Source organism: Convolutriloba macropyga, chromosome 4, assembly GCF_964194025.1.
Source record: "Convolutriloba macropyga chromosome 4, txConMacr16.3, whole genome shotgun sequence".
Taxonomy (NCBI): Eukaryota; Metazoa; Xenacoelomorpha; order Acoela; family Convolutidae; genus Convolutriloba; species Convolutriloba macropyga.
Window position 1 is genome coordinate 43,537,077 of NC_134471.1, and position 22,450 is coordinate 43,559,526.

General features: G+C 34.7%; 1 protein-coding gene across 1 annotated transcript in view; it reads right to left on the reverse strand.

Annotated features, from left to right (window-relative positions):
• Nucleotides 1-12,653: 12,653 nt before the first annotated feature.
• Nucleotides 12,654-22,450, reverse strand: part of LOC142337695 (uncharacterized) — a 420,762-nt gene continuing 410,965 nt past the window's right edge. The window contains exons 13-15 of the mRNA XM_075387138.1: nt 19,044-19,204; nt 18,465-18,721; nt 12,654-13,139 (exon numbers count right to left, since the gene is read on the reverse strand). Of these exons, the coding sequence (XP_075243253.1) occupies nt 12,871-13,139; nt 18,465-18,721; nt 19,044-19,204 (687 nt within the window). The 3' untranslated portion in view covers nt 12,654-12,870. The remainder of the gene's footprint in view (nt 13,140-18,464; nt 18,722-19,043; nt 19,205-22,450) is intronic.

The following is a 22,450-nucleotide window of genomic DNA, read 5'->3' on the forward strand; positions in this document are numbered from 1 at the left end:
GCTTTTTCGCTCCACTTCCTGTTTCGGCGTGACCAAAATCACTACTCCAATTTGACTTCAAAAATCATGAAAATGTGTGAACAGATCTTAAAAAAAAGACAGCGCCCCAATACAATTCAAATTCTTTGAATTGTAAAAAACACGAAATCCAAATCTTTTTAGCTTGCGTTTAGGAGTTTATTCCCGCCAATTGATTTCAGTAACTTGACGTTGGGGATTAGTAAATACAAATCCCATTAATACTAAAAAGACATAGCTGTTACGTGGCCTGAATAGCCGCGAAATACTTGTTTCGTATAATATAGGTAGGAACAGATACAGATAAAAGTTGGAAAAGTTAGATAAATATCGACGCCGCTCAAAAAACTATGTAAAAAAACCTTGAGCGTTAAGTAAATCAGGTTTAATTAAATTCACGCCGCATAATTTTTATCAGGGACCATTGTTACACAGAAAAGTTTCTTTGATCTTAAACTAAAATTAACCTTAAGTTTTAAAGTTTAAAAGTCATTGAGGGAGGTTAGTCATGTATGGTCAAAATATATTAACGCAAATGACCTAAACAGTAATGCCAGAGTGAGTTAGAAATCACGTCATGCAATCTACTTTCGTTAGACATAGGAAGAAGTAATTCCGGAAACTTAATTTTTTCAGCTTTGTGGTGTGAACAAACGTAAAACGATAAAAGAACGTCAGACGAAGAAGCAAAACACAGCGGGAAAACTCTTGACACAATTCACAGCATTTTGCTTGCCTAAAACAAAAGGTTAGACCTAGAATAGACATGGAATAATGGATTAGTAAAACCCCTTAGAACAAAATTTGATCAAAAAATTGAAATTAGCAAAAAGCATTTAAATTGCAGCATGCTAACAAAAAATTGTTCAAATGCCGTTTTGACTCTAGGTTAGAAATGGGGTGAGAAAAATTTCACACCGCGAAAGCTCTCAGATTCTCACACCACTTCTTGTTTGGGCGTGTAGGATATTAGGTTAAAAATTAGATTTTAAAAATAGCTTAAAAACTATGAACAATCAACCAAAATTCTTTAATTTTAGAGATTTTCACTAAGTAGTTCTACCCCATCTCCCCCAACTTTACATGCATTTTTTCAACCGGTAGGTCTTATTTCTTTACATTAAAGCTATTAATAAGTAGTTTCGGCATTCACCATTCTTTCCCTGTTCTTTCCCCATCAAAATCATTGGCCTTGAACACAGTAGAGGAAACGAGGTCAAAATTTTGAACATATTCCTCAAATTCTCGAAAATAATCGCCATCGAGTCGCTTGATGCACATCGGGATTAAAACAGAAAAAGAAATTGACAGAAAATTTTCCTAAATTTCATAGTGCTGAAATTTGGTTTGCAATTTCAGTTAGATTTTAAAATTATACTTCATTCAGTTTCTAAACTGAAAGGTATTAAGCTTAATACTAATGTCAGCTATCAACCACTCTAATGAACTTTGATAACCTATTCCGATATGACTTAATGACCGAGCCTTATAGGATTATTGTTTCTTTTGTTTTCCTCTTTTGACTTTGACTGTATTCACTACATTGCATAATTCAATGCGTGAAATATTTTTAAATGCATTCAGTTGAAAAAGTAAGTGAGGTAAGTCAGAAGTCAAACGTACAAATCGCGACTTATGTAAAACAAAAAACGTGATTAAAAGGTAGAGCGAACAAAAGGGGAGCACCTAAATATTAAACGTTGAGAGGCTGAAGGCGGCTAATAAAAACTGATACAATTTGACTTCAAAAATCATGACAGTCTGTGAACAGATCTTAAAATTACCTCCCAATGCAATTCTGTTAAATGTTAAAAAAGCCAAAATCAACCCCCGGACCATGAATAAGTCTCCTCGGAAGTTTCAGGGAATAGAGACCAGTAAGGCTCCCAGAGATTTGCTCAACGACTTTTAATCTCGTTTTTGAGGGCCAAAAGTGAAATGGTCAGACAAAGAAAACTATCAGACAAAAAGTTGGTAGAACGAAAACTTGCAGAAAAAATAAAAGCAGGACTAATATAATTGCTAACTTTAGTGAAAAGCGAGTCAAAACAGATCACCACGATCTTTCGGTTCTTAAACTCATATTGGCTCGTGGTACTTTTTAAGTGGACACCATAAAGACATCCCAATACAATACAATTCTATATACAATACAATAATATATACAATACCATTATATATACAATACAAAACATTACAACCCAATACAATTATCTTTAATGTTAAAAAAACCAAAATCAACCCCTGGACCATCAATAAGTCGCCTCCAAAAGTGAAATGGTCAGACAAAGAAAACTATCAGACAAAAAGTTGGTAGAACGAAAACTTGCAGAAAAAATAAAAGCAGGACTAATATAATTTCTAACTTAAGTGAAAAGCGAGTCAAAACAGATCACCACGATCTTTCGGTTCTTAAACTCATATTGGCTCGTGGTACTTTTTAAGTGGACACCATAAAGACATCCCATTACAATACAATTCGATATACAATACAATACTATATACAATACAATTATATATACAATAAAATACAACCCAATAAAATTCTCTTAAATGTTAAAAAAAAACAGAATCATCCCCCGTACCATGAATAAGTCTCCTCCAAAATTGAAATGGTCAGACAAAGAAAACTATCAGACAAAAAGTTGGTAGAACAAAAATTTGCAGAAAAAAAGCAGGACTAATATAATTGCTAACCTTAATGAATAGCGAGTCAAAACAGATCACCACGACCTTTCGGTTCTTAAACTCGTATTGGCTGATGGTACTTTTTAAGTGGACAACATAAAGACATCCCAATACAATACAATTCTATATACAATGCAAAACTTTATACAAAACAATTATAAATACAATACAAAACAATACAAACCAATACAATTCTCTTAAATGTTGAAAAAAGCAAAAATCAACCCCCGGACCATCAATAAGTCTCCTCCAAAAGTGAAATGGTCAGACAAAGAAAACTATCAGACAAAAAGTTGGTAGAACGAAAACTTGCAGAAAAAATAAAAGCAGGACTAATATAATTGCTAACTTTAATGAAAAGCGAGTCAAAACAGATCACCACGATCTTTCGGTTCTTAAACTCATATTGGCTGGTGGTAATTTTTTAGTGGACACCATAAAGACATCCCAATACAATACAATTCTATATACAAAACAATAATATATACAATACCATTATATATACAATACAAAACATTACAACCCAATACAATTCTCTTAAATGTTAAAAAAAACAGAATCATCCCCCGTACCATGAATAAGTCTCCTCCAAAATTGAAATGGTCAGACAAAGAAAACTATCAGACAAAAAGTTGGTAGAACAAAAATTTGCAGAAAAAAAGCAGGACTAATATAATTGCTAACCTTAATGAAAAGCGAGTCAAAACAGATCACCACGACCTTTCGGTTCTTAAACTCGTATTGGCTGATGGTACTTTTTAAGTGGACAACATAAAGACATCCCAATACAATACAATTCTATATACAATGCAAAACTTTATACAAAACAATTATAAATACAATACAAAACAATACAAACCAATACAATTCTCTTAAATGTTAAAAAAGCCAAAATCAACCCCCGGACCATGAATAAGTCTCCTCGGAAGTTTCAGGGAATAGAGACCAGTAAGGCTCCCAGAGATTTGCTCAACGACTTTTAATCTCGTTTTTGAGGGCCAAAAGTGAAATGGTCAGACAAAGAAAACTATCAGACAAAAAGTTGGTAGAACGAAAACTTGCAGAAAAAATAAAAGCAGGACTAATATAATTGCTAACTTTAGTGAAAAGCGAGTCAAAACAGATCACCACGATCTTTCGGTTCTTAAACTCATATTGGCTCGTGGTACTTTTTAAGTGGACACCATAAAGACATCCCATTACAATACAATTCGATATACAATACAATACTATATACAATACAATTATATATACAATACAAAACATTACAACCCAATACAATTATCTTTAATGTTAAAAAAACCAAAATCAACCCCTGGACCATCAATAAGTCGCCTCCAAAAGTGAAATGGTCAGACAAAGAAAACTATCAGACAAAAAGTTGGTAGAACGAAAACTTGCAGAAAAAATAAAAGCAGGACTAATATAATTTCTAACTTAAGTGAAAAGCGAGTCAAAACAGATCACCACGATCTTTCGGTTCTTAAACTCATATTGGCTCGTGGTACTTTTTAAGTGGACACCATAAAGACATCCCATTACAATACAATTCGATATACAATACAATACTATATACAATACAATTATATATACAATAAAATACAACCCAATAAAATTCTCTTAAATGTTAAAAAAAACAGAATCATCCCCCGTACCATGAATAAGTCTCCTCCAAAATTGAAATGGTCAGACAAAGAAAACTATCAGACAAAAAGTTGGTAGAACAAAAATTTGCAGAAAAAAAGCAGGACTAATATAATTGCTAACCTTAATGAAAAGCGAGTCAAAACAGATCACCACGACCTTTCGGTTCTTAAACTCGTATTGGCTGATGGTACTTTTTAAGTGGACAACATAAAGACATCCCAATACAATACAATTCTATATACAATGCAAAACTTTATACAAAACAATTATAAATACAATACAAAACAATAAAAACCAATACAATTCTCTTAAATGTTGAAAAAAGCAAAAATCAACCCCCGGACCATCAATAAGTCTCCTCCAAAAGTGAAATGGTCAGACAAAGAAAACTATCAGACAAAAAGTTGGTAGAACGAAAACTTGCAGAAAAAATAAAAGCAGGACTAATATAATTGCTAACTTTAATGAAAAGCGAGTCAAAACAGATCACCACGATCTTTCGGTTCTTAAACTCATATTGGCTGGTGGTAATTTTTTAGTGGACACCATAAAGACATCCCAATACAATACAATTCTATATACAAAACAATAATATATACAACACCATTATATATACAATACAAAACATTACAACCCAATACAATTCTCTTTAATGTTAAAAAAACCAAAATCAACCCCCGGACCATCAATAAGTCTCCTCCAAAAGTGAAATGGTCAGACAAAGAAAACTATCAGACAAAAAGTTGGTAGAACGAGAACTTGCAGAAAAAATAAAATCCGGACTAATATAATTGCTAACTTTAATGAAAAGCGAGTCAAAACAGATCACCACGATCTTCCGGTTCTTAAACTCATATTGGCTAGTGGTACTTTTTAAGTGGACACCATAAAGACATCCCAATACAATACAATTCTATATACAATACAATAATATATACAATACCAATATATATACATTACAAAAGATTACAACCCAATAAAATTCTCTTTAATGCTAAAAAAAGCCAAAATCAACCCCCGGACCATGAATAAGTCTCCTCCAAAAGTGAAATGGTCAGACAAAGAAAACTATCAGACAAAAAGTTAATAGAACGAAAATTTGCAGAAAAAATGAAAGCAGGACTAATATAATTGCTAACTTTAATGAAAAGCGAGTCAAAAAACAGGTCACCGCAATCTTTCGGTTCTTAAACTCATATTGGCTCGTGTTACTTTTTAAGTGGACACCATAAAGACATCCCAATAAAATGCAATTCTATATACAATACAATAATATATACAATACCATTATATATACAATACAAAACATTACAACCCAATACAATTCTCTTAAATGTTTAAAAAAGCCAAAATCAGCCCCCGGACCACGATTATGTCTCCTCCAAAAGTGAAATGGTCAGACAAAGAAAAGTATCAGACAAAAATTTGGTAGAACGAGAACTTGCAGAAAAAATAATAGCAGGACTAATATAATTGCTAACTTTAATGAAAAGCGAGTCAAAAAACAGGTCACCGCGATCTTTCGGTTCTTAAACTCATATTGGCTCGTGGTACTTTTTAAGTGGACACCATAAAGACATCCCATTACAATACAATTCGATATACAATACAATACTATATGCAATACAATTATTTATACAAAATACAACCCAATAAAATTCTCTTAAATGTTAAAAAAAGACAACATCAGCCCCCGTACCATGAATAAGTCTCCTCCAAAAGTGAAATGGTCAGACAAAGAAAACTATTAGACAAAAAGTTGGTAGAACGAAAACTTGCAGAAAAAATAAAAGCAGGACTAATATAATTGCTAACTTTAATGAAAAGCGAGTCAAAACAGATCACCACGATCTTTCAGTTCTTAGACTCATATTGGCTCCTGGTACTTTTTAGGTGGACACCATAAAGACATCCCAATACAATACAATTCTATATACAATACAAAACTATATACAATACAATTATATGTACAATACAACCCAATACAATTCTCTTAACTGTTAAAAAAAGCCAAAATCAACCCCCGGACCACGAGTAAGTCTCCTCGGAAGTTTCTGGGAATAGAACACTTAGAAACCAGTAAGGCTCCAAAAGAACTGCTCAACAACTTAACGCCCTCCAGGCTTTACATTTTGATCTCGTTTTTGAGGGCCAAAACTGAAATGGTCAGACAAAGAAAACTATCAGACAAAAAGTTGGTAGAACGAAAACTTGCAGAAAAAATACAAGCAGGACTAATATAATTGCTAACTTTAATGAAACGCGAGTCAAAACAGATCACCACGACCTTTCGGTTCTTAAACTCATATTGGCTGGTGGTACTTTTTAAGTGGACACCATAAAGACATCCCAATACAATGCAATTCTATATACAATACAATAATATATACAATACCATTATATATACAATACAAAACATTACAACCCAATACAATTCTCTTAAATGTTTCAAAAAGCCAAAATCAGCCCCCGGACCATCAATAAGTCTCCTCCAAAAGTGAAATGGTCAGACAAAGAAAACTATCAGACAAAAAGTTGGTAGAACGAAAACTTGCAGAAAAAATAAAAGCAGGACTAATATAATTGCTAACTTTAATGAAAAGCGAGTCAAAACAGAGCACCACGATCTTTCGGTTCTTAAACTCATATTGGCTGGTGGTAATTTTTAAGTGGACACCATAAAGACATCCCAATACAATACAATTCTATATACAAAACAATAATATATACAATACCATTATATATACAATACAAAACATTACAACCCAATACAATTATTTATACAATAAAATACAACCCAATAAAATTCTCTTAAATGTTAAAAAAAGACAACATCAGCCCCCGTACCATGAATAAGTCTCCTCCAAAAGTGAAACGATCAGACAAAGAAAACTATCAGACAAAAAGTTGGTAGAACGAAAACTTGCAGAAAAAATAAAAGCAGGACTAATATAATTGCTAACTTTAATGAAAAGCGAGTCAAAACAGATCACCACGATCTTTCAGTTCTTAAACTCATATTGGCTCCTGGTACTTTTTAGGTGGACACCATAAAGACATCCCAATACAATACAATTCTATATACAATACAAAACTATATACAATACAATTATATGTACAATACAACCCAATACAATTCTCTTAACTGTTAAAAAAAAGCCAAAATCAACCCCCGGACCACAAGTACGTCTCCTCGGAAGTTTCTGGGAATAGAATACTTAGAAACCAGTAAGGCTCCAAAAGAACTGCTCAACCACTTAACGCCCTCCAGGCTTTACATTTTGATCTCGTTTTTGAGGGCCAAAGCTGAAATGGTCAGACAAAGAAAACTATCAGACAAAAAGTTGGTAGAACAAAAACTTGCAGAAAAAAAGCAGGACTAATATAATTGCTAACCTTAATGAAAAGCGAGTCAAAACAGATCACCACGATCTTTCGGTTCTTAAACTCATATTGGCTCCTGGTACTTTTTAAGTGGACACCATAAAGACACCCCAATACAATGCAATTCTATATACAATACAATAATATATACAATACCATTATGTATACAATACAAAACATTACAACCCAATACAATTCTCTTAAATGTTTAAAAAAGCCAAAATCAGCCCCCGGACCACGAATATGTCTCCTCTAAAAGTGAAATGGTCAGACAAAGAAAAGTATCAGACAAAATATTGGTAGAACGAAAACTTGCAGAAAAAACAAAAGCAGGACTAATATAATTGCTAACTTTAATGAAAAGCGAGTCAAAACAGATCACCACGATCTTTCGGTTCTTAAACTCATATTGGCTCGTGGTACTTTTTAAGTGGACACCATAACGACATCCCATTACAATACAATTCGATATACAATACAATACTATATACAATACAATTATATATACAAAACAATACAACCCAATAAAATTCTCTTAAATGTTAAAAAAAGACAAAATCAGCCCCCATACCATGAATAAGTCTCCTCCAAAAGTGAAATGGTCACACAAAGAAAACTATCAGACAAAAAGTTGGTAGAACGAAAACTTGCAGAAAAAATAAAAGCAGGACTAATATAATTGCTAACTTTAATGAAAAGCGAGTCAAAACAGATCACCATGATCTTTCGGTTCTTAAACGCATATTGGCTCATGGTACTTTTTAAGTGGACACCATAAAAACATCCCATTACAATACAATTCGATATACAATACAATACTATATAAATTACAATTATATATACAATACAAAACAACCCAATAAAGTTCTCTTAAATGTTAAAAAAAGCCAGAATCAGCCCCCGGACCACGAATATGTCTCCTCCAAAAGTGAAATGGTCACACAAAGAAAACTATCAGACAAAAAGTTGGTAGAACGAAAACTTGCAGAAAAAAAGCAGGACTAATATAATTGCTAACTTTAGTGAAAAGCGAGTCAAAACAGATCACCACGATCTTTCGGTTCTTAAACTCATATTGGCTCCTGGTACTTTTTAAGTGGACACCATAAAGACATCCCATTACAATGCAATTCTATATACAATACAATAATATATACAATACCATTATATATACAATACAAAACTTTACAACCCAATACAATTCTCTTAAATGTTAAAAAAAGCCAAAATCAGCCCCCGGAGCACGAATATGTCTCCTCTAAAAATGAAATGGTCAGACAAAGAAAAGTATCAGACAAAAAGTTGGTAGAACGAAAACTTGCAGAAAAAATAAAAGCAGGACTAATATAATTGCTAACTTTAATGAAAAGCGAGTCAAAACAGATCACCACGATCTTTCGGTTCTTAAACTCATATTGGCTCGTGGTACTTTTTAAGTGGACACCATAACGACATCCCATTACAATACAATTCGATATACAATACAATACTATATACAATACAATTATATATACAAAACAATACAACCCAATAAAATTCTCTTAAATGCTAAAAAAAGACAAAATCAGCCCCCGTACCATGAATAATTCTCTTTCCAAAGTGAAATGGTCACACTAAGAAAACTATCAGACAAAAAGTTGGTAGAACGAAAACTTGCAGAAAAAATAAAAGCTGGACTAACATAATTGCTAACTTTATTGAAAAGCGAATCAAAACAGATCACCACGATCTTTCGGTTCTTAAACTCATATTGGCTCCTGGTACTTTTTAAGTGGACACTAGAAAGACATCCCAATACAATACAATTCTATATACAATACAAAACTATATACAATACAATTATATGTACAATACAACCCAATACAATTCTCTTAACTGTTAAAAAAAAGCCAAAATCAACCCCCGGACCACAAGTACGTCTCCTCGGAAGTTTCTGGGAATAGAATACTTAGAAACCAGTAAGGCTCCAAAAGAACTGCTCAACCACTTAACGCCCTCCAGGCTTTACATTTTGATCTCGTTTTTGAGGGCCAAAGCTGAAATGGTCAGACAAAGAAAACTATCAGACAAAAAGTTGGTAGAACGAAAACTTGCAGAAAAAATAAAAGCAAGACTAACATAATTGCTAACTTTAATGAAACGCGAGTCAAGACAGATCACCACGATCTTTCGGTTCCTAAACTCATATTGGCTGGTGGTACTTTTTAAGTGGACACCATAAAGACATCCCAATACAATGCAATTCTATATACAATACAATAATATATACAATACCATTATATATACAATACAATACATTACAACCCAATACAATTCTCTTAAATGTTTAAAAAAAAGCCAAAATCAGCCCCGGACCACGAATATGTCTCCTCCAAAAGTGAAATGGTCAGACAAAGAAAAGTATCAGACAAAAAGTTGGTAGAACGAAAACTTGCAGAAAAAATAAAAGCAGGACTAATATAATTGCTAACTTTAATGAAAAGCGAGTCAAAACAGATCACCACGATCTTTCGGTTCTTAAAATTCATATTGGCTCGTGGTACTTTTTAAGTGGACACCATAACAACATCCCATTACAATACATTCGATATACAATACAATACTATATACAATACAATTATATATACAAAACAATACAACCCAATAAAATTCTCTTATATGTTAAAAAAAAAGACAAAATCAGCCCCCGTACCATGAAAAAGTCTCCTACAAAAGTGAAATGGTCACACAAAGAAAACTATCAGACAAAAAGTTGGTAGAACGAAAACTTGCAGAAAAAATAAAAGCAGGACTAATATAATTGCTAACTTTAATGAAAAGCGAGTCAAAACAGATCACCACGATCATTCGGTTCTTAAACTCATATTGGCTCGTGGTACTTTTCAAGTGGACACCATAAAGACATCCCATTACAATACAATTCGATATACAATACAATACTATATACAATACAATTATATATACAAAACAACACCACCCAATAAAATTCTCTTAAATGTTAAAAAAGACAACATCAGCCCCCGTACCATGAATAAGTCTCCTCCAAAAGTGAAATGGTCAGACAAAGAAAACTATCAGACAAAAAGTTGGCACAACCAAAACTTGCAGAAAAAATAAAAGCAGGACTATTATAATTGCTAACTTTATAACAATACAATTATATATACAATACAATACAACCCAATACAATTCTCTTAAAGGTTAAAAACAGCCAAAATCAACCCCCGGACCATGAATAAGTCTCCTCCAAAAGTGAAATGGTCAGACAAAGAAAACTATCAGACAAATAGTTGGTAGAACCAAAACTTGCAGAACAAATAAAAGCAAGACTAATATAATTGCTAACTTTAATGAAAAACGAGTCACAACAGAATACCATGATGTTTCGGTTCTTAAACTCATATTGGCTCATAGTACTTTTTAAGTGGACACCATAATGACATCCCAATACAATAATTCTATATACAATACAAAACTATATACAATACAATTATATGTACAATACAATACATGACAATACAACCCAAAACAATTCTCTTAACTGTTAAAAAAAAGCCAAAATCAACCCCCGGACTACGAGTACGTCTCCTTGGAAGTTTCTGGGAATAGAATACTTAGAAACCAGTAAGGCTCCAAAAGAACTGCTCAACCACTTAACGCCCTCCAGGCTTTACATTTTGATCTCGTTTTTGAGGGCCAAAACTGAAATGGTCAGACAAAGAAAACTATCAGACAAAAAGTTGGTAGAACGAAAACTTGCAGAAAAAATAAAACCAGGACTAATATAATTGCTAACTTTAATGAAACGCGAGTCAAAACAGATCACCATGATCTTTCGGTTCTTAAATTCATATTGGCTGGTGGTACTTTTTAAGTGGACACCATAAAGACATCCCAATACAATGCAATTCTATATACAATACAATAATATATACAATACCATTATATATACAATACAAAACATTACAACCCAATACAATTCTCTTAAATGTTTAAAAAAGCCAAAATCAGCCCCCGGACCACGAATATGTCTCCTCCAAAAGTGAAATGGTCAGACAAAGAAAAGTATCAGACAAAAAGTTGGTAGAACGAAAACTTGCAGAAAAAATAACATACTCGGCAGATTGCCGGAAAATAGACGCCGTTGATTCCAATAAGCATGATTGGGATTGAACGAATAGAATATATTGAAAAAAAAGAATTTTGTACAAAAATATTTTTTAAGTCCGATTTATTTTGATGGCATTTCGTAGTTGAACATACTTCTGTTTCTTAGAGAGAGGATACAGGGGCTACTATCAACACCAATAAGCATTAGAGGTGGTAACTAAGACTTATAGGAACGACGTCCAAATAGCGGGCATCTAAAATTGGGCTTTATGGGTTTATCCCGTTTATTTCTGACTTCAATTTTTTATACCGACTCTGTTCATTTTGAATTGCTTTGCTTAGCAACTGATGTTCAAATTCACTTTTAGCAGAATGAGAGAAGAGAGAAACTAGCCTAGAGAAGTCAAAAAGATTTCACGTAAAATGTCGAAAAAGCGGCAAAATGGTAAAGCGAAAAAAAGTTTGACGAAGAAAAAAAAATACGAGCGCAATAATAGCCGGCTGAGAAGATGAGGGCGGCTATTAAAAAGCAGGACTAATAAAATTGCTAACTTTAATGAAAAGCGAGTCAAAACAGATCACCACGATCTTTCGGTTATTAAACTCATATTGGCTCGTGGTACTTTTTAAGTGGACACCATAAAGACATCGTCTTAAGCGCTTCGTCCTAGAGTTGTAAAAACCAAGAGCACCACAATCTAACTACGCTCAGCTTAGAGTTTCGCAGCTATAGACAGTTATAGCTATAGCTTGAATCCTAGTGTTCTTCATTTTAGTTGAAGATCATTTATAGCTGCTCTAAAAAGTTAACTAAGTATTCTGAATTTACACTCTGAAAGAAATAATTACCTCAATGTGGGTAACTTATAAAATCATCTAAATTATTGAATTGTTTTAAATAAAAGTTTGAAAGTCAGCCATTCTATTTTTGCGATTATCAGCTGCTGCCGATGTCACTTCTCTGCGTTGATTACATCTAGCTCGGCTCTGTTTCTACTAATGGCTATTCTGTCTTCTTATTGGCTACTCTGAATACGGCGGTGGCGACATCATATCTCTCATGGGCAAAGCCTCGTGCCCTGTACCATTATGGCCACCATTCGGTGGAAGCTGATGGCCCGGCGTCGTCGAGTGCAAACTGAAGGGAGCCGCTGGTTGCTGCTGGTGATGTCGATGCTGCGGAGGATACGAGGGATCGTAGCTCTGTGGTTGCCGTGGATCCATCCCATTTCCATTAGCGCCCCCTTCTCGTCTGCTGTCCCGGTTATTTCTGCCATTTCGTCTTCGTTTATCTAATAGAAACCTTTCATTATATTACTTCTCCCATTGTCCACTTCCCGCATTTTGAAATAGCTCCGACACTCAAAAGTCAACCCTATCTGCTGTTACCGGCCCAGCTAAACTGCTTCCTGAGATGAAGTAACAAAAAGGGTAATCTATTCATTTCTGCTGCCATGCAAAAATTGATCATGGAAATGAAATCTGAGCCATGTGCTTTTTCTCCATCTCTTTTGTACACCTTTTACTTTTACCCCTTTCTTCAATCCCAGATAACTCCTACGACCCCAAACAGAGCTCTTCATTGATACCATAAGACTTTGCAGAGCTGATACAACTAGATAGAAAAGGCACTAAAACATATCAAAAATCAGATGAAATTGGGAACCGACAATCTGCGAGAACACAATTCAGGTATCATAAACAAACAGGTTTGTTCTGCAAAAGGTTTTCTCGAAATTCGGGTTTTCTACAACAGAGTTCATGCGATCCAATTGAAGCTAGCCCGAAAGATATCAGCTACAAAATTGAAATTATAGCTAGCAGGCTGATCAATTTAGCGGCAAACAGACTTAAAACTGCGCATCGTCAATAGACTTAGCGTGCCGTAGAATAGATATGAAATGATGCCGCCTAGAAAACGATGAAAAATTGTTATAAATTGCTATTGCTTGTTCAATTTATTTCCGGAGAAGCATTTTTTAAGGACAGTAGACCAATTATTAATTAACAGTTTTGGCCTTAAGCCAATATTAACTTCATATCAAAGCCAGAAGTCAATTTGTTGACTAAGTTGCGTGTCATCAAAATTGAATAACGCGAATAACCTAAAACTCAAGGTAGTGATAGAGAAAAATAACGCCACGGGCACAAACGACGTTAATGAGATGTCAATGAACAAATTTGACTTTTTTGTGCGCAGTGAACAGATGTTAAACGAAAAAAGAGCACAGGTTCGAACTTTCTTTAGCAAAACTTACACTTAAAAGAATAAAAATTGCTATCACAATTGCTATCTTATGCAATAACAATTAGCTGATAGGCTCATTATAGCTCTGCGCCACTGACTTACAATTAGTCTACCCTCGATTAAACTTCATTAACTGAAAGTAAAGTGAGGTAAGTTAAGCGTAATAAAGATCACTTTTGTCACTTTTAGTTCAAACCCGTGAACAAAAAAGAAGACTAAAAGAATCCCACACTCAGCATTGGTTCGTCACGTGTACCGAAATATAGTTACGCTTGGCTTACAATTTCGCAGGTATAAAAAAAGGACATAACCGACTAATGCCGGAAAAACTGCTCTCAAACGACTAGCTGAACTCGAATCCATTGCAGCCTGCTTCGGTTGGGTGCGGGCTCCCTACTCTACAAAGGGGGACTTCAAATGACGTCATTAGATGTTATTATAAACCACTAATAAATTTTAAAGTGAAAAAATTACACCAATTTGGTCGCGCTTTCCATTTGACTTTTGGTAGTGAACTGCCACCACTTGAGTTTAGCTGCTGACACTTGTGAAAGAAAAGAAATCACGCAAAACGAAAAAATCAAGGGCGTAAAAGTCAATCGAGAAGTCAAAGCGGTCAAGCAAAAACTTTGCATAAGAAAAGACCAACACGATAACAATAATTGCTTGATTCGTTTGAAAGCATTTAAACAACATAGTCAGCAGATTGTTTCTTTCGATTTTGCTGTTGACACTGATTGTATTCACTACATTGCGTAATTCAATGCGTGAAAGAATTTAAAATCCATTCAGTTGAAACAGTGGGTGAGGTAAGTACAGAACAGTATGAACGATATACTTGGCATATAGCACAGTATAATTTATTAAAGCCAGTAGGGCAAAAAATGGAAGATGGGAAAAAATGAGTACCTAAAGAGAACATTTTGCGAAAGACTTGTTTCCGAGAAGTTTGAATACACATATGAGTAAAGTTTTACATAAAAAAAGACGAGTCAAGGGTGGAAATCGTGACATTTGTAAAAACAAAAAAAAAACATGATCAAAAGATAAAGCGAATTAAAGACATACCCGGCAGATTACCGGAAAATGGCCGCCACTGATTCACATAACACCGATTGGGATTGAAAAAACAGAAAAAATGGGGAAAAATTCATTGACGTACGAAATTTTTTTAAGTGCGAACTATTTTGATCTCATTTTGTTGTTAGATATACTCCTGTTACTTAACGAGAGGAACAATCCCAGCCAAAACGACCAGCAGTCTCAAAGTTGAACCTAAATTTTGTCTATCAAATCTGTCCAGTTCACCATCTGCAAGACCTGAAAACTGTCATTGGCGCTTAAAGATCAATATAAACTCCAAAGTATTGCAAGAAATCTTGATATTAAAATGATGAAAACCATTCCTTTGTCCCTAACAACTTAGGGACCACAATAACACCAACTTAAGTTGTAAAGTGCAAAAGTCATTTTCTCGTAAGTGACGTATGATCAAAAACTAAACACCTAGAGCTTTTGATAGATAGTTATAGAAATGAAATGCGCGCAAAGAGAAATGCAGATACTTTTCGTAAGCTTTGAACAACTGTCGAATGACGAAAAACAGGCCAGGAACACCGCACTATCGATGAGCAACTGCTGTTGGAGCAGAATGAAAGAAGAGTGAAATTGGCCTAGAAATGTCAAACTGATTTCATGCAAAATGTTGAGCAAGCTAAGAACTACCGCAGAGTGAAACAAATGTTTGTCTGATGAAGTACAAAATAATATCCATGTCGCAATAATAGCCGGCTCAGAAGATGAGCGCGGCGATAGGTCAAATCAATAAAAAAAATTACAAAGAGCAAAAGAACTCAAATATTATTCAGCGAGTCCATATGTAACACCAAGTTTGTCTCTCTCTCTCATGAAAGTCAAACAATCTCATATTCTTAAGACACCCAGTCTTTCATTTTTTACAAACTAACAAAAAATAACTACATTTTTTTCAAGTTTGCATTGGCAATAACTACAAAAACAAAGAACCAAAAATTCTTGTCCACAATAACACACTAAGCACTTGAAAGACAACTAAAGCGAGCCTAGGTCCTCTATTGAAACTCAATGCCCTCTGGGCGTTACCTCTATATCTTGTTCCGAAAACTCAAAGTTATCGGAAAAATGCGTGAACACCTTATAAAAATTTTTTGCATTGGAAAATATGCCTGCAACGGACAGAGACAACGACGCGGCTATATAATGCCAATTTAAAAAACTAAATTTGCATTTCTTTCAAAATTCAAAAATGACTACAAAATTTTAAAGAGTACCCTTAATTGAACCCGCTTTTTCGAAGGTGGGCCATGCGAAAAAAAATGTAAACTAAAAAAAAGACGACAGACAACGTAACAAAAAAACCAAGATCCCCATAATATAGCTGCTCTCATACAGCTCGCGCTCATAGCGTCGCCACCTTAAACAAACTATTCAAACACACAATTCAGAAACGCGCAGATAATTACTGTAGGAATTGATTTCATGCACATAAAGAGCACCGTGAACAATAAATTACTCATAATTTTGCAGCGTGAAAATGTAAAATAACAAAGACCGCCACATAACGAAAAAAAAACAACATAGCAGTACAAGTCCTGAACAAAAATCAAAGAAAGAAAAACTTGAGAAAGAAAAACTTTCAAAGAATTGCCTGGTTTTACTATTAGAACAAAAGCAAAGTCCCCACTCCAAACGCAGAATAAAGTTAACATTGAAAATGGAAGACAAGACAAAGTCAATTGTGAAATAGATTACTTGCATAGAACACAAAAAAGCTAAGTAAAATCAAAACGAAAGCTCCTTAACAGCCCCTCTGTTCCAATAGATAATACTATTAACTAAAGGTCCCAAAATAAAATTAAATTGTAAGTTTTCTTAGTTTAAAAGCATCAAACACCCGGCAGATTGCCGGAAAATAGCCGCCGTTGATTCCAATAGCCAAAGTTGGGATTGAAGGGAGAAAAAAATAATTTTTGCACACTCAATTTTAATGTGCTAACTATTTTGATGTCATTTTTGAGCTGAATATACTCCTTTTTCGCAGTGAGACGACACAGGGGCTAGTCTCAATACCAATAAGCATTAGAGATGGTAGCTAAGAACAAATTTCGAGTTACGGGCATCTAAAATTGGACTTTTTTATACTGACTCTGTTCATTTTGGATTGCTTTGCTGAGCAACTGCTGTCTAAAAACACTTTTAGCAGAATGAGAGAAGAGTGAAACTAGCCTAGAGAAGTCAAAACGATTTCACGCAAAATGTTGAACAAGCTGTGAACTAAGGTAAAGCGAAAAACGCTTGAGCACAGAAAATTTGGCAGCTATCAGAAATCGATCAGAAAACAGAGGAAAAAGTAAAATGCTCAAACAAAAATGAAACTAAGAATTGACTGTTAATATTTTTAAACTGTGATATGAATGTGTTACAATAATTGCTTACAATAAATATAATAACTGCTTCAAAGATCAAAAATAAAATTTCGTCGCATTTTTTTGTTAAAGTTGGCATGGCATTAGCAGTAAATAAACCTCACAAAATGGCCATAAACCGCATTTTTTCATTGCATGATTTTTATAAACTCTTAACGACGCCAGGTGACAAAAAGTTGTCACAAACTCAAAAGAACGCTCAAAAACATTATTAATAAGACCACATAAGCTGACCTTTTGACTTTACTGCAACTAAATGCCCTCCTGTGTAGTTTATTGTTTATCTTCTTTCAGTTCAAATTTAGCAAAAAAATATGTAACCATGTCTTACAAAAAGACAACGCCCCAATACGATTCAAATTCTCTGAATCACTAAAAATGAATTGCCCGCCACTGCTCGTAAAAATTTCAATTAAAAATTAAAATGAGGGGAACATTGTAAACAATCCTTCAAACCTTGTTGGAAAATCAATGAAGCTACTCATCGGAGAATAAACAAATCGATGCTCTTCTGAGTCTTAAGAAAAGGTAAGAAACCATCCCTTCTCTAATTGTACAACAGATCTGAATGAAAATTCTAATTCTTTGAAAAGTATCACCATTTTGGTGCTACACCATTCCACTGGTCTAAGGCAAGCCCATCAAATTTTGACATACTGGCTCCGGAATTCTTCATTTAGCCAATCTTAAAAGGCTTCCTGAAAAATTGGAAATTGCAGTTTATAGGGCTCCGATTAATTCGAAGTAATTGCTTAGTTCATTGACAAATGAGTCAAAAGTAGTCAATGCACAAATAGAGTAACGCGATAATGGCCGATAAAGAGGTTGAATTTCCACTTCTCGGAATCAAACAAAGAGCAGTTGAGCTTAACAATAGTTGTCTGCAGTTGAACTGTAGAAAGTACCTTTGCGAGAATCATGTGAATGGGAACGAGGAGCACCTCTTGCACCTGCGGAGCCTGATGCTGGAGGAGGAGCATTCACTGCAGATGGAGGTGCCGCTCCTATAGGAGGTTGTAAGAACTCTGGTGGCCCTGAATCTGCAATGATGGGTTGCGGTGGATGATTGTACTGCTGGCCACTCTGGTATTGCAGATGAGCTCTAGATCGACTACGCCCTCCCCCTCCACTATTGCTTCGGCCCCCTCCTCCCGCTGTAGACCTATCACATCCAAGTACCATATCGCAAACCAGGTCTTCTAGACATTGACACCAATAAAGTGTGTGTGTGTGTGGGGGGGGGGGGGGGGGGGGTCAACACAATCTCATGCGTGTGGCCCAAATTCCTGAAACTCGAGCTAAAGCAATTTTTGGGAATTGATCACAGATTATGAATTTTTCGAACAACGAGCATGGTCTTTTCAAGCCGATGTTCAGGCCTATAAACCCATCAACGCATGCTTTGTTCAGTTCCTGAATCACTGCTCGCATAACAAAAGGATTAAAAGGCACAAAAGATATTGGTAGTTCAGGTGTATTTTAACCTTCTGATGGATCTAGGGAGAGTGCTGACAGTGTCTCTGATCTGTCTGTTCTTGGGCAGGTTGGGGTTGCTAGAGGGTGTGTGGACACTGAACACTTTCACAAATAGGATGAAAAGAATAGAGGAAGCCACGCAGATTATCACCGTCAACCACCAGTGCGCCTAAACATCAAAGTCCAATCAACCAAAACTGACACCACCATACCCAACACTACATCCCCACAAGAGCACTATTTTCCCAGCTAGAATAAACGGAGGATCTGTTTAAGTCGAAACTTGGACAAGTTTAACTTTCAAAGCCCATAAATTACTAAAATTTCTTATTGCTCATTATTAATGTTACAGAAACAGTTTGACAACGCGTCGCAACCTCCGCTCAATCTCGAGTTTCCTCAACGACCAGTTGTCATTTCAGTTATCTAGATTAGAACATATAGAAAAGGAAAGATTCATATTTACTGTTTGTTTATTGTAGCCAAGTCTATAAAGATTTGTTTCATTTTTAGCATCAAAGATTTCTAGCTCCATCGATAAAATTTCTCACCCATGCGTAAATTAAAATCGAACAAGGCAAGGAAAAACATTATAGTACAAGCTGAAACCACCTGAGATTTTTTAAATGAGTGACAAAAATTTGTCATGAATATCCAGACGCTCAGGCAATAAACACAAGGTGAACAAAAACTAATGGACATTAAATTGATGATCAGGTCTGTTAATCAGATCAAGCCAACGAAATAATTGGCTTGATCTGAAAAAAATGGAAAGTACCACAACTATTTTTCACAATATTTTTTTCTCGAAATGAATATAGTAGTGCAAGACCTGCTAAACAATCCAAAAAATTAAAAACTGCAAAAAATGCAAAATGAAATAGGAACAGAAAAGCCTTAAAAACTCGGACACTAGTGGTGTCAAAGCCATCAAAATAAATTAAAAAGTTCTAGAACGGTTAACTCTAATGAGACAAAGCAACAAAAAGATAAAAACTTTTGCGAAAAAAAACAAGTAACAATATATTGAAATCTGTAACCACACAAGCAGCCAATGTTAGGAAGCAAAGTATTTGTTTCTCAAAAAGTGTCAAACATAGCAGGCAAATTGTTCGAAAATAGACACCGTTGACCCCACTGACCGGCATTGGGATTGGTAAATATTTTTTTAAAAAAAACATAGTTGGAAGATTGCCACAAAACAGCCGCGATAGCTTCGTAGATCTGCAGTCTCAAAAGGTTAGCAAAAAAGAGCAAAAAGAAGTTTTGTCTTCTCATTAAATGCTGATACGTTGAATTAAATAACTCAATAGGTAGAATTTGAATAACTTATTGCATGTTCTGTTAGTTCCTTCTGCTACTCTTAAATAACCTTCAATTAGAGTGACACATACTCACTTGACTATATTTCCTCGAATTCAAGTCACGAAGTCAATTTGAGGTTGAGGAAATCATTTTTGAGAAAGTCGCGTGTGACCAGAAACTTATTCAAGCGAATGAAGAAAAACTCACTCTAACAAGAGCGAAAAAGACGTCACACACGCAATTCAGTTGAAATGAACGAACAACGAAAAAACTAACAGCGGACTTGAAACGATTGTGACGTCATATGGTCGTTAAAAGCACTTACGACGGAATACAAAAAAACCAAGAGGAGGTCACAAATAGCCTCAGCTATCGCTGCGCGGTTATTAATAAAGAAAAATTGACAACCGAATTCTTTTCAAAAAGCCAAAATCCGTAGTTTCATTCTAGTACATAAATATGGTGAATTCAGCCGCTCAGATTGAGAACAAAATTCGATTAAATTTGCTGAGAATTCGAAATTTTATTCAGTCGAAACTCAGAGTGAGATAATTCAAAGATGAGTCTTGAAATAGTAAAACGAAAAACGTGATCAAAAAGTAAAACGAATTAAAAAAGGAGAGCGCCTAAATAATATCCTTTGAGTCCGATGGCAGCTATTAAAAAAACGAATATAGGCAAGATTAAACTATTCCCTGGAGAACCCAGGGTAAGATTTCATCGGTCTTTAAAACTTCGAGACAGAGAGCTTAATTTGAAAGCTTGAAATTTAAATATAAAAGTCAATTATTTGCCCTAAAACTTAGTATCCTAAACTTAAGTTGTCCTCTCAGGAGCCTCTCAACAACGAAATCACACTTTTGACAGTTGAAACAAACCACTATAAATAATCGGCTGCTTCGCTATCGAAGACGCAGACGTTTGGTTTATTTCAATTCATATATATTGATGATCAGGTCTGTTAATCAGATCAAGCCAACGAAATAATTGGCTTGATCTGAAAAAAATGGAAAGTACCACAACTATTTTTCTTAATATTTTTTTCTCGAAATGAATATTGTAGTGCAAGACCTGCTAAACAATCCAAAAAATTAGAAACTGCAAAAAATGCAAAATGAAATAGGAACAGAAAAGCCTTAAAAACTCGGACACTAGTGGTGTCAAAGCCATCAAAATAAATTAAAAAGTTCTAGAACGGTTAACTCTAATGAGACAAAGCAACAAAAAGATAAAAACTTTTGCGAAAAAAAAACAAGTAACTATATATTGAAATCTGTAACCACACAAGCAGCCAATGTTAGGAAGCAAAGTATTTGTTTCTCAAAAAGTGTCAAACATAGCAGGCAAATTGTTCGAAAATAGACACCGTTGACCCCACTGACCGGCATTGGGATTGGTAAATATTTTTTTTTAAAAAAAAACATAGTTGGAAGATTGCCACAAAACAGCCGCGATAGCTTCGTAGATCTGCAGTCTCAAAAGGTTAGCAAAAAAGAGACCAAAAAGAAGTTTTGTCTTCTCATTAAATGCTGATACGTTGAAATAAATAACTCAATAGGTAGAATTTGAATAACTTATTGCATGTTCTGTTAGTTCCTTCTGCTACTCTTGAATAACCTTCAATTAGAGTGACACATACTCACTTGACTATATTTCCTCGAATTCAAGTCACGAAGTCAATTTGAGGTTGAGGAAATCATTTTTGAGAAAGTCGCGTGTGACCAGAAACTTATTCAAGCGAATGAAGAAAAACTCACTCTAACAAGAGCGAAAAAGACGTCACACACGCAATTCAGTTGAAATGAACGAACAACGAAAAAACTAACAGCGGACTTGAAGCGATTGTGACGTCATATGGTCGTTAAAAGCACTTACAACGAAATACAAAAAAACCAAGAGAAGGTCACAAATAGCCTCAGCTATCGCTGCGCGGTTATTAATAAAGAAAAATTGACAACCGAATTCTTTTCAGAAGGCCAAAATCCGTAGTTTCATTCTAGTACATAAATATGGTGAATTCAGCCGCTCAGATTGAGAACAAAATTCGATTAAATTTGCTGAGAATTCGAAATTTTATTCAGTCGAAACTAAGAGTGAGATAATTCAAAGA